General features: G+C 38.3%; 1 protein-coding gene across 3 annotated transcripts in view; it reads left to right on the top strand.

The window, feature by feature from the left end:
• The first annotated feature begins 201 nt into the window (after positions 1–201).
• tmem181 (transmembrane protein 181) overlaps positions 202–14380 on the top strand; it is a 58942-nt gene continuing 44763 nt past the window's right edge. Inside the window, exons 1-3 of one of the 3 annotated variants that reach the window (XM_077006502.1) lie at positions 202–415; positions 11141–11244; positions 13855–13916. In XM_077006502.1, coding sequence (XP_076862617.1) covers positions 276–415; positions 11141–11244; positions 13855–13916 — 306 coding nt within the window. In that variant the 5' untranslated portion in view covers positions 202–275. Of the gene's footprint in view, positions 416–10059; positions 10184–11140; positions 11245–13854; positions 13917–14380 lie in introns of those variants that run through there. The other 2 variants (XM_077006501.1, XM_077006505.1) reach the window with 2 other exon arrangements.

Below are 14380 nucleotides of genomic sequence, written 5' to 3'. Positions count from 1 at the left end.
CAGTAAGATCTTTGCTAAACACATTTATTATATAAAAATATATAAAACACAAAAATACATATATACCATTGCAGCTCTTGCATTTCCTTGCTTTCTGGCCCAATGAAAGTGAGACGTTGTCCGTGACGCTGAATATCACGTGATCCGCGAAGGACGGTTTATATCAGCCAACCGAATGCATGGCTGTGAGCCTGCCAAAAAAAGGTGCAAATTTTCACGAGGCACCTGCTGCTTGGTCACTCATAGACAAAATAACTTCGCCATTTTAAGCGCAAATGGTCATCATGAACTCCGAGTATTCCGGCATTGAGACATCGACGCTATGTGAGATAAAACAAATCTGTTTAAAAATTCAAGGCATCTGTAACGAGTTAAAGGAGGAAATAACACCGTACAAGGACGATCGATTCCACAGGTATGCTGAATTTCCAGACCACGTAAAGAACCATTTGACTACTAGCCACGGCATAACCTGTCTGTGCTGCATGCGTCATGTCCACTTTAGTTCATTTGAATCGCTGGATTAAAGCCGTGCTGTGCGCTGTTCGGCCAGGTTATCCGTCAAGCCCCTTATAATCTCCTTAAAATAGTTAATGTTGAATATTAAACAATCGTATGTTTTAAGTGAAAATGAACACGGCGTTATGCCACGATAGGTCAAATGTATTTACAGTGGTTACATGCAGTACCATGGTCTGTAACAATAATAATAACAATAATAATAATAATAATAATAATGCATTTTATTTATAGGCGCCTTTCAGGGCTCTCAAGGACACCGTACATATAGCAGCAATTAAAACATAAAACATTCAGTGATATAAAACAAATACAAGATAAAACACAAACTAGGAGCTGTAAGCAGACCTAAACAGATGAGTTTTTAGTTGTGATTTAAAAGTGTCCAGTGAAGTAATATTGCGAATGTCAGGTGGGAGAGAGTTCCAAAGACGAGGAGCAGAGCAACTGAAAGCTCTAGCACCCATGGTGATATAAAGGTGAGCAGTAGAAGTTTGTAGTTGATGCAGAATTTAACAGGGAGCCAGTGGAGGTGTCGAAGAACGGGTGATGTGATGAGTGGATGGAGTTTTAGTGATTATGCGAGCTGCAGCATTCTGAACCAGTTGTAACTTCTGGAGGTACTTGAGGGGAAGACCAAACAAAAGAGAATTACAATAGTCAAGACGAGATGCGACCAGGGAGTAAACCAGGATGGCAGTATCGGCAGAGGTGAGGGAAGAACGAAGACGATTTATGTGACGAAGATAGAAATAAGCAGAACGAGTGATGGTATTTATGTGGGATTGAAAAGACAGAGTGCTATCGAGGACAACACCCAAACTCTTAACCTGCTGAGAAAAGGAGACCAAGGTGTTATCAATAGAAATGGTCAGAGAGGTAAGAGGTGAACCAGTCCAGGGGTTTATTGCAAAAACCAATAGCAGACAATCTCTGGAGGAGGATAGGATGGGAGATGGTATCGAATGCAGCAGTCAGATCAAGAAGAATGAGTATGGACAGTAAACCTGAATCTGCTGCAGTCAGTAGATCATTTGTTATTTTAACTAAGGCTGTTTCAGTGCTGTGATAAGGACGGAAACCAGATTGAAACTGTTCATAGAGGTGATTGTCGGAAAGGTGAGAATTAACTTGTGACGCTACTGTCTTCTCCAGGATTTTGGAAAGAAATGGTAGGTTGGAGATAGGACGAAGGTTATTTAGGTTGTTTGGATCTAAACCGGGTCTTTTTAAAATAGGGGTGACTGCAGCAGTTTTTAAGGACGAAGGAACACACCCAGAAGTGAGAGAAGAATGAATAATATTCGTTATAAGAGGCACAATGGAGGGTAAACATGTTTTAACCAGGGGTGTTGGGAATGGATCTAGCTGAGAAGTGGATAGTTTTGATTTATGAATAAGCTTGGAAATATCAGAAATAGTAGGAAGCTGAAAATGTGTAAATGGAGGAATTGGAGGAACTGAAACCAGGGTAGAGAAGGTGTAGGAAGTCACAGCCTGCAACTGAAGGTGTATTTGATTGATTTTTGTATTAAAAAATGACATTAATAAATTACAGTGATCAACAGAATAAAAATGTGTAGGTAAAGAGTCCGGTGGTTGGAGAGTGGAGTTAACAAGGGAAAATAAAGCCCTAGTATTTCCATCAGAAGTGCTGATTAATTGGGAGTAGTATTTGGACTTTGCTGTTTGAAGACTGTTTTTATAGAGAAGCAGGTGGTTAAGATATAGGTCCTTATGAATTGTCAGACCTGTTTTCCGATGGAGTCGCTCCAACCTGCGTCCAGCTGTTTTGAGCTGACATAGCTGGGAGGTAAACCATGGAGCCGAGTTAATAAAAGAAACAGTCCGGGTTTTTAATGGAGCATGTGAGTCCAGTAGAGAATGAAGTTCTGAGTTATAGTGGTTAACCAGATCATCAGTAGTGGCAGACGGACCCGGGCTATGAATGCCATCAATACCTGAAGAAATAGAATTTAAATTAATTTAAATAACCTTTTATATATTTTAGTTTTTCAATTTAGTAATTTCTGAAATGGTTGGATGAAGATAGCCAAGGATTCATGTCATATCCTAATTAAATAACGGTGAGAGGGAAACGTGGGTGTGCAATGGTCTTCCTTTACCCATAATTAGAAACCTTTGATTGCGGAGTCACGATTGTAGCAGTTACACCAAAACCATTTACAAATCCTGCTGTTCTTTTTTATAGGACGTTTTTTTCCTTGAAAGTTCAGAGAAATCCTGCAGAAATTCATTTAAAGCAAATTCCTCTATATTTTAAACTACAAATTGGAAGAACCAGCTAGACACCCCAAACCCCCCACCCCCCACCATCCCACCATGTGATAAAACAGTGATACAGTAAGGTGAGACAAGATGCATGTGCATTTTAATATCTTTACTCGGGGAAGCCCAGTCATCATAGTCGTTATCATGGACGTACCGGTCAAACGTACTTGACACCGGAAAAAACTAAACACAAAACGTTGGACCCCGGAATAGTTGGACCCATTAATGAAACACAAATTCGGGCATGATGCAAACACGAACAAGATTGGGGCACCAACAAAATACTTGTGACATAGAGTTTGAAACCGTTATACGCATTTTCAAAGCTCGTTCATGGTTGATGTGGTGTTGAGAGGTTAGCAATTTTTTAATCGTTCATTATTATGGAATATACAATGTGCATATGTTACTGACCACAATGAAATGTTACTATAAACTCTTAAAGTATACTATACAACTTTAAAAACACCATTGGAAAAAGATTCAAATGGAAATGGTAAATCAGAGAGGCTTTTTTGTCCGCACATTAATAACTTATGACCTTTGCAGGTGCTTTATTGTTTAGTGTTGTATTAAGTGACACAAGATTATGGTCCTGTCTCGGGAATAAAATAGTCCGTATTACTTAGTCCATATAACTTATTTCGTTATTTAACCATGTTTCACTAAATAAAGCAGTGTTGCTGTACTTTAAGCAATTAACAAATTGACCAAGAGAAGCCGATGGCATTGGGCATTTTGATTGGGCATTTTCAAAATGCCCAATCTTAACGTCTTCACGTTCTCTCATGTTTCGTCCTGGAATTACAAGAGGCTCGTATTTGTTAACGTAATACAAGAGAACTGTTCAGTCAGACAGATATTTGTTGTGAAACGAAGTAGTTACATTTTCAAGCATTTTCAATAGCCTAAATTCCAGCACTTTTCAAACCTGCAACACAAAGCAATATTAAAATTCGGAGTCGTGCACTATGGTCACTAACAAAAGTATAAACCTAAATCAGCAGTCAGAGCAGACATCAACGTTCAGCTATCCCCCTGCTAAAAAATGACTAAACGTAAGGTGGACACTGAGAACGGGTTTCAAGCCAGGTGGGAGGCAGAGTACATGTTCACGGAGGTAAAAGGTAAACCTGTGTGTCTTCTGTGTGGAGAAAGTTTGGCTGTAATGAAAGAATATAATCTAAGAAGGCACTATCAAATGTCTCAGAAACACACAGACAAAGACAAGAAGTTACTGACAGAGCCATAACAAAATATTGCTGTATTCATTTAATGTACAGGACATGTGATTTTTCTTTGAAGGAAGTTTGCTTTTATATGTTTGCCTGTTGAAAAATGTTTTCACTTGAAATTACTGACAGATCCATAAGAAAATATTGCTTTATTCATTTAAGCATTAAATAATATACACTGTGTTAGGTCTTGGTTCAATAGGCTATGTGCAATCATTTCAATATATTTTAATAAACATTGAACCAGTCTGGCCCTCGGCTTGTAGCAAATTTGGTTTTTTGGCCCTCGGTGTATTTGACTTTGACATCCCTGCTTTAGGCACAAGAATAATCTTAGTAAACGAACAAACAGGCCATTTGAATTACTATTAAATCCTACAGGGTGATAAAGAGGCTAATGGATTTGAAGCAGGATTTTGGCTTAGGTTCTGTGATATTTACTGAAGTTGTCAAATTCATCATGCTCAATCTGTGAGGTCACAAGACTACAAGTGTATACATTTCTAGGTGACTTCAGCTTGACTTGTTTCCATGGGTAACATTAAGGCCATTGTATTGGAAAGAGGCTGTACACAGCTATCATGTTTACATTATTGGGCATTTTAATAACTGCCACAGACAGTTGTAGTAGATGGGTTTATTATTGGATCCAATTGTTCAAGCTCTTGCCCTCCAGGACTGGTTAGAGGCATTCAGTGTAGGGGTGGGTATCACCACTGATTTCCCAGTTCGATTAGATTCCGATTCACAAGGTCCCAATTCAATTCGATTTTCGATTTGATTTGATCTGATTCAATATCGATTCTTGTAGGGAAATTTCAGTTACAATAAAAAGTGTAGTATGAATGTGAAATGTTGTAATGATACAAGGAACACTCAAACTTTATTAAAATGTATTAAGATATTAGTGTTTATACTGTTATATTAGTGTTTTTATATCAATTAATGCACACACTTCCACATAGCTCCTTTACCAGAAAAGCCCTTAAAAAACAACTTAATTTGCACTTTAAACATGTAACAAAAACATTTATGAACATAGTTCTGAATATTGTAAACATTAAGGTCCAAAAACTAAGATTTATTCATGACTGCTTTCTGACATCTTGGAGATTGTCAAATTTTTCTGCAAGAAAAGGAGCTTTAAGCAATTAACAAATTGACCAAGAGGTGTCACTATTGTCTCTCTAACCGAGACGTGTAAGCCAGAGCCACTGAGTCTAGCCTGCTAAAAAATAATGCACAGACTAGTATTCTCCACTATTAACGACTTGTTATTATTAATTTCCCCTATGCTAAATTTAAATGAATTACAACTGCATTTCTTCACAGGACACGCCTCAGCATACGATGATCTCAATTTATGACTGACTTTTGTCTTATCACCGTTACAATGCAAGCTTGTGGTCTATCTGTATAACTTAATCGGATTAAAATATTTATAGTTTGCATGCACCAATTATTAAGCCACGCTTGCCGTTAGCGTCAAATCATAGTAACTCTCACAAAAAAATTACAATTGAGAATCCAGCACTGAAGGGGACATATGCGTCTGGCCTCCCTCCAGTCTGTCTTCGTTTTGCGTTTCCCTTGTTAACCTAGTCAGGCCCCTTTTATCACAGCTGTTCCATGTTAGATTCATTGTTATGTTCTGTATTTACTTTCTGTGTTCTTGGTTTTCCTTCGCGGGTCAATGTTTGCTGTTAAACGGTTTCGTTTCGCGGTGTCGTAGTCTATCACATGTTGTTTGGATATCTGTATGTCTCATTGTTTTCTACGTAAGTCGGCTTCTGTTCTCGCTCTCGTTGGTTCATTAAGTGGATATGTGTTCGTGCTGTTGTTTGTCGCATTCCCTGTCTATTCTCTAGTTAATGTTCGTCTTATTTTATGATTATTTCCCGGTGCCAGTGTATGTCCAAGTAACTGTAATAAGTGGTGTTTAAGTCTTTGTGGCATACGTCGTCAGTGTATATCAAGTTATCCTTTGTATTTTGAAAATGTCTTATCCCTTTTTATTTTTGGAATCGTCTTTCGTTTGTTTTGTGGTTTTTCATCATGCCACGTAAGTCACGTGCACTCCGGGTTAATACTACACCCCTGCAGACAGAGAACGCCATTTACCGCTAAGGTCTGCTCTCCTTTGCGCGTGTGTCCGCCCCCAGTGTTTTTGGGAGCCCCCGACGTTACAATATGGAAAACTGCTTGTGTAAAATAAATAGGAAAAAATATTCATGCAACTTGCTAGTTTTCTATCCTTAAACAGCCGACAGGCTTTCTTACTCCATAAAGAGACTACGCTATTTAAAACTGTGAAGGCATCCACTTTATTACGGCTTAAATTAATCGTCTGCAGCTGTGGATTCCATAAAATTCGTTAAGGAAGACTTAGCAGACTTGACTATTGGGAATAAAGATTGTTTATAAATGCCATTATTTGAAAATGAATTATTTTGTTGCAATAGAAAATGTTTCTAAAAGAGTGCTGGTGATCTGTGGTGACCCTATACAAAACACTTTTCTTTTCAATCTTTTGGTTGTTTTTTTTTTTTTTTTTTTTTTTTTTTTTTGTCGCTGTTTAATTTAAGCTCTTTTTACATATTAGTTAAAAAAATAAATATTAAAATTTATTTAGATCAGTGTTTGAATTGTTTTTGCTTAATTACATATTTTATATAAATTGGTGATCTGTTTTTCATTTATCTATGTAGCAACTATGTAAAGCACTTTGAATAACCACTGTATATTAAAACTGCTGTATAAATAAACTTGCTTTGCCTTACCTTGTGCACTAACATTTGGGTATCGGGAGTTCATACCAACCCACAAACTCCCTTTCCTCCATGTCTTTTCAGGATCTTTTTTTCCTCATAACTTGATAATTGAACATAATTGAACACCCTGCAATATTATTTGCAAACAATGCTTCATCAATTGTAAATTTGTCATGAATCCAGAGTCTATAAACTTAAATGTTGCCCATTATCATCCTAGTAATGTTAGTCCCACTGACATAGGCAATACTTTAGGCCACATGTGTCAAAGTCAAGGCCCGCGGGCCGGATCTGGCGTCGCGAGGGTCCGCGCGGCGAAAATGACGTAATCGCAGTGGCTCCGCCCGTGCGCGAGGGCCTCGCGCGCTGTCGATTCTCGAGGTCGTGCACCACTCGAATGTTGTAACTTCGTGCGCGCCGCCTCAGCGCAATGAACAAAGTCATGTTTGCAGGGTTCATTCACCTTTACAAGGTGGAATTAAAGCACTTGAATGTCATTTTAAAGGTCCATTTCAATATTTCCCAGCTCGTTAAATTTAATTTAAATATTAAGTTAATATTTTAATTAAGTTAAATATTTACACATATACTCGATATGGTTCGAAAAAATTAGCTTTTTATCACATTATTTAATGGTTGTTTATTTTCAAAATGCCCAATCTTAACGTCTTCACGTTCTCTCATGTTTCGTCCTGGAATTACAAGAGGCTCGTATTTGTTAACGTAATACAAGAGAACTGTTCAGTCAGACAGATATTTGTTGTGAAACGAAGTAGTTACATTTTCAAGCATTTTCAATAGCCTAAATTCCAGCACTTTTCAAACCTGCAACACAAAGCAATATTACAATTCGGAGTCGTGCACTATGGTCACTAACAAAAGTATAAACCTAAATCACCAGTCAGAGCAGACGTCAACGTTCAGCTATCCCCCTGCTAAAAAATGACTAAACGTAAGGTGGACACTGAGAACGGGTTTCAAGCCAGGTGGGAGGCAGAGTACATGTTCACGGAGGTAAAAGGTAAACCTGTGTGTCTTCTGTGTGGAGAAAGTTTGGCTGTAATGAAAGAATATAATCTAAGAAGGCACTATCAAATGTCTCAGAAACACACAGACAAAGACAAGAAGTTACTGACAGAGCCATAACAAAATATTGCTGTATTCATTTAATGTACAGGACATGTGATTTTTCTTTGAAGGAAGTTTGCTTTTATATGTTTTCCTGTTGAAAAATGTTTTCACTTGAAATTACTGACAGATCCATAAGAAAATATTGCTTTATTCATTTAAGCATTAAATAATATACACTGTGTTAGGTCTTGGTTCAATAGGCTATGTGCAATCATTTCAATATATTTTAATAAACATTGAACCAGTCTGGCCCTCGGCTTGTAGCAAATTTGGTTTTTTGGCCCTCGGTGTATTTGACTTTGACATCCCTGCTTTAGGCACAAGAATAATCTTAGTAAACGAACAAACAGGCCATTTGAATTACTATTAAATCCTACAGGGTGATAAAGAGGCTAATGGATTTGAAGCAGGATTTTGGCTTAGGTTCTGTGATATTTACTGAAGTTGTCAAATTCATCATGCTCAATCTGTGAGGTCACAAGACTACAAGTGTATACATTTCTAGGTGACTTCAGCTTGACTTGTTTCCATGGGTAACATTAAGGCCATTGTATTGGAAAGAGGCTGTACACAGCTATCATGTTTACATTATTGGGCATTTTAATAACTGCCACAGACAGTTGTAGTAGATGGGTTTATTATTGGATCCAATTGTTCAAGCTCTTGCCCTCCAGGACTGGTTAGAGGCATTCAGTGTAGGGGTGGGTATCACCACTGATTTCCCAGTTCGATTAGATTCCGATTCACAAGGTCCCAATTCAATTCGATTTTCGATTTGATTTGATCTGATTCAATATCGATTCTTGTAGGGAAATTTCAGTTACAATAAAAAGTGTAGTATGAATGTGAAATGTTGTAATGATACAAGGAACACTCAAACTTTATTAAAATGTATTAAGATATTAGTGTTTATACTGTTATATTAGTGTTTTTATATCAATTAATGCACACACTTCCACATAGCTCCTTTACCAGAAAAGCCCTTAAAAAACAACTTAATTTGCACTTTAAACATGTAACAAAAACATTTATGAACATAGTTTTTGGACCTTAATGTTTACAATATTCAGAACTAAGATTTATTCATGACTGCTTTCTGACATCTTGGAGATTGTCAAATTTTTCTGCAAGAAAAGGAGCTGATCAACATGTTGAGGAGTGAGACAGCTCCTTTTTGCAGTAACAATATTGCCAGCTGTTGAGAAAACTTCACAGCGTTATACTTGACGCGTCGCGACCGACGTGAGGGTCCGGGTGCCGAAAACAACTTTATCGCGGTGGCTCCGCCCGTGTCCTGTCGCTTTGCGAGGTCGTGCACCTCAAATTTTCTAACTTCGCGCGAAGTCATGTTTGCAGGGTTCATAGACCTAAACAAGGTGGAATTAAGGCACGTCACGCGATATAAAACGTGAGACGTTAAAACGGTATGCAAATGCAGGAAAAATTGGCCAATTCTAAAGATCGATCTCAGGTTTAATAAATTGATATCGAATCATTCAAATGAAGATCGATTTGAATTGAAAAATCGATTTTTTAAACACACCCCTAATTCAGTTTATATTTGAGAATAAAATATACTTTCATAGACAGTGGACCTATTGTTATTCAGGTAAGGAATTATAATAAAATCTATGTAATGCATACTAGTTACATGAAGATCACTGATTTCTGTTTGATGTATGCCTTGGTTGTTTGTCGTGTGTGTTTGGGTAATTCCGCAAGCAATGTCTACCGAAGTCAGCAACCTCAATGGACTCTCTGGAAGAATTATCTCCTTATGGCCTAGATGATTGACAGCACTTTGGTCTTTTTGGACTTTCTTGTGTATGTACACATTCAGAAACCATAGGTCTGCAAGGCTGAGGAAGACCAGTTATTTAGATTGAACAATTATCTTGTCTTTAAATTTGTGTATTGCTGTTGAATATTTTTGTAGTATTATTTCTGAACATATATATATATATATATATATATATATATATATATATATATATATATATATATTAATCTTCCGAAAGTTTTAAAAATCATTGTAAACTGAGTTTACACAAAACGTGGCCATCGGCAAAACCTTTATTTTGACAGACATTAATTACCGGCCAAGTGTTACACGAATCACAACGCTTGTTGCTTCTTATCGGATATGCAATAAGGCTGATGTGTACGGATATGCTCTTTTACGGAAAACTCGGTGTGTCAGGTTTGATGAGTGCGTAAACCTACCATAATGGATATGTAAGTCTTTAGATAAACATTTTAATTTGTTTTGCAACATCCGATACATGCCGTATTAATACATTTTATGTTTTGTTTCCTGTAGAGTTTAGCCGTGAAAGCTAGTTAGCTCGGTGGCTTACTGTTTGGCTTTGTTGTACATAGCTAGGTAGCTAGCTAATGAACTCCGTAGATAGCTGAATGTTCTCTTAAAAGCAGGGGTGGCCAACCCGCGGCTCTTTGCCTGGTTTCATGCGGCTCCCCAGCCGGTCCGCGGGCTCACCTGCACAAACGGGGCGACACATTTTCGTGGTGCGCGGTTAGTTTACAAGCCTAGCGAGCCGCTAATACTTTTAAAACCGGCGTAGTGGAAAATACGCATTTGACTGTCTTCACAGCTAATAATTTACACTCGCCCATGTACGATGTGGCTCTTTGCCGTAACACAGTAAGAAAAGTGGCTCTTGGTCTATGACGGGTTGGCCACCCCTGCTTTAAAGTAACGTTCTTTCAAAATGGCTAAGTAGCTTCAGTAAGTTTTTGCAGTAATTGTCATAGTGTTAGTAATACGTTTGCGGCAAGGTGTGTGGTGAAAGGGAGAATTCGGTTACACGAATCTTTCACTTAACTAAAAGCAATGTACATTGCTGTTATAAGGCCAACATCCAATAAAGTAGCTAAACGCTAATTAAGCTGAAGTAACTACCTATAACTACTAAACTTTACGGTGAAATGTATAATTTGCTAATTAAATGTTTCTTTGAGTTTATAGGTGAAAATATTTCTGACCGTGAAACCACTATAATCCCCATTTCAAGAACTGTAATTAGTTAGATAATAAATTGGGCGTAATTATTATAAAAAAACATTTCTAATCGTCTGTGGTTTCCATCTTTTTACTTAATATACGTACTCTGCTTTTCTTCAGCCCTGGAATGAGTAGTTCTCTTTAACTAGGTATCCTGTATCTTTTTGTAGGTTAGCTCCTATGCGTCTTTACACTCTCACAAGAAGACATTTTGCTGTGGTGTTTGTTGTTTTCCTGATATGCTTCGGGCTCACCGTCTTCGTTGGAATAGCAGGTTGGTGCTCCAGTTTCCTCCAAACAGCACAGTTTTAGACCAGTAATTAGAAAAGTCTCTTGTCTTACAGTGAAATTCGCACTGGGCTAAAAACATAAAGCCAAGTGCCATTCTTGTATAATTTATATTTGAACTAAGTTTACACTATTTATTTGCATAATTTTGGCGATCATCAGAGTTTTGGAAACAAAACAATGCTTAAAAAACATTAAATTTGCTATAGGTTTCTTCACAGATATGATGAATTCAAACGGTTATATACCTACTCCATTACATTGGCATCAGTGATTTAGTATTGAGTGATGTTAACTAGTCGAGATCTGTTGGGAAGGATAATTTGTAAATAAATGTGCCATATTTTGTCAATTGTGATTTTTACACCCCAATCGAAATTTGTCCTCCGCTTTTAACCCATCTGTGCAGTCAGAACACACACACACACTAGTGATTACTAGGGGGCTGTGGCTCACACGTGCCCAGAGCGGTGGGCAGCCCTAGCCCGGCGCCCGGGGAGCAGTTGTGGTTAGGTGCCTTGCTCAAGGGCACCTCAGTCATGGCCTGTCTGGGAATCGAACCCACGACGCTCCGGTCACAAGACCAGTTCCCTACCACCAAACCATGACTACCAACATGATGTTGTCACTATATATTTTTGGAACTTAAAATATACATATATACCCTGTGCACACGAGATGCTGTATTTTGAACACGCCTATGTCTTGTAGTTTTGAGTGATTGTGTCAACAGAACACTGCAAACTGGTTATTAAGAAAACATTAGAGCATGGGTTAAAGTTCTCCGTCACTACGACGGATTTCCGTCATTTGATTTTTTTGGGGAAAAAATCCGTCAAATCATAATAAACAACACACACGCGCGTGCTATCTGTTTTGTGGCCGAAATATGATCCTCTCACTGGCGCTCAGCAGCGCTGGATGGATGACGGCGGTGTAATTTGATTGACTTGCGGTCATTCCGCCTTCTGATTTTCGGACATTACGTAGAAAAGTGACCTCCCTCCTGCCTGACCCTAGCGCGCGACTCCGTACACCTCGCGCTAAACATGCGCGAACGGCAGAGGCTACTTGCCGCGTCACAATCTTTTTACAGTGTTGTCTGAAACGATATGTGGTAGTATAAAGAAACACCCCTCAAAAACAGGAATGAACATTTACCTGACAAAAATTAATGTTGCTTTGTGTTTCAGGTTTGAAAAGTGCTGGAATTTAGGCTAAAGTACTTTAAAATGCTTGAAATTGTAACTACTTCGTTTCACAACAATCTGTCTGATTGAACAGTTTTCTTGTAATTCCAGGACGAAACATGAGACAACGTGAAGACGTTAAGATTGGGCGTTTTGAAAATAAACAACCATTAAATAATGTGATAAAAAGCGAATGATTTCAAATATATGTAGAAATATTTAACTTAAATAAATTTAACGTTGAAAACGTGTTGAAATGGACCTTGAAAGTGACGCACAAGTGCTTTAATTCCACCTTGTTAAGGTGCAGGGGCGATTTTAGGATCTGGTCTTTAGGGGTGCCCAGCCCCCAGTGCTCACAGAGGCACAATACCAAAGTATTGCGCAGGTGCAGAGCAAGGTTTTTGCATAATATAATATTTTAAAAATGTGTTGAGCCAGGGGGTGCTGAGCAACTTCACGGTGGTGCTCTAGCACCACTAAAAATACCCCAGCCTCGCCCCTGTTAAGGTGTATGACCCCAACAAACATGACTTTGTTCATTGCGCTGAAGCGCGGACCCTCGCGCCGCTCGCGCCTATACTTGACGCGGCGCGAGGGTCCGCGCGGCGAAAATGACGTCATCGCTGTGGCTCCGCCCGTGCGCGAGCGCCTCGCGCGCAGTGGATTCCTGAGGTCGTGCACCTCTCGAATTTTGTAAATTTGCGCGAGCCGCGCTAGTAGAATGGACGCATTTGAGGAATTTCTATCTGAAATTAAGTTTCAGATACACCAGGTACTACATGAAGCGATAAAAAATACCCAAAATAGATGTTACCCACAAATGTGTATACATAGACACATAGGCTTAAGCCTGGTTTATACTTTCAAGGCTTAAACCAGGCTTAACATGGATGGTTTTGTTCTGTTTGTATTTAAAATCTCTATCCAGTGGTGTGATTTAATTTGCCATTTTTGGACATTTAATTTTTTGTAACATACCTACTTAAAGCAGGTAATCTTACTGCTTGTGTTTATGCGATAGTGAATCTGATAAAAACAAGAGAGCTTCATACCTTTTAAAACTCACCAGGATTCACTAAATTTGACTTGATCTTTAAATAATTTTCTGGAAGAGGACCCCCAGATAACTCCCATTAAATAAACATTTATGTATATTTATTGTTCAGGTGTTGCATTTTGTCGCTTCATAGATTATCTCTTCTCTCCTTACACAGGCTGTTTAGATAAATATACTTACCCAAAAGAGGCTGTGTCCCAACTACACCACATTTTCAGTAGTTGCTGGCATTGTCTTTTGCCAGGAAAAATTTTCAGTCAAATGAAAATTTCTTGCTTTAACCCATGCATTAGAGATAAAATGGCTGTTTCTGCAATATGTTGATTTTCTTTTCTGTTTTTCACAGGACCAAAGATCATAACAGAAAATTACTACAATTTTTCAAGCACCAGTGCCAATGGATCTAAGGTGAGTATAACCCTGAACTGTGGGACATTATATATATGCATAACAAAATTGGTATAGATGAATAGAATACATTATGTAATATAAAACAACATGATACTGTGAGTATAACCAGAAATATGGTCCCTTCCGCTTACTGTGCCTTTTTGGTAATGTGTTCATACAATTACATATGCCTTGTTCAGTAGTCACAGCACAACTGTTCAATTGTAACCATCACTGCTTTGAGTGAGGGGATTTTATTTAATAATCTCCCAAAGCATAACCCACTTGCTCTGTCTTTTTTTTTTTTGTTTTTGTCCATTCAAACTCTGAGGGAGCAAAGGAGTAAATCCAGATCCCACTCATCACCACCACATATAATTTAGCACTCTGTCATTGGCAGTTCAAACCTGTATCTCTGTTGCTGATCAGGGAACAAATTGACCCAATCTGAGATCAGACATGATTTAGGCATTCTGCCATGT

This window comes from Brachyhypopomus gauderio, chromosome 5 (genome assembly GCF_052324685.1).
Source record: "Brachyhypopomus gauderio isolate BG-103 chromosome 5, BGAUD_0.2, whole genome shotgun sequence".
Taxonomy (NCBI): Eukaryota; Metazoa; Chordata; class Actinopteri; order Gymnotiformes; family Hypopomidae; genus Brachyhypopomus; species Brachyhypopomus gauderio.
This window is presented reverse-complemented; position numbering and strand designations above follow the sequence as displayed.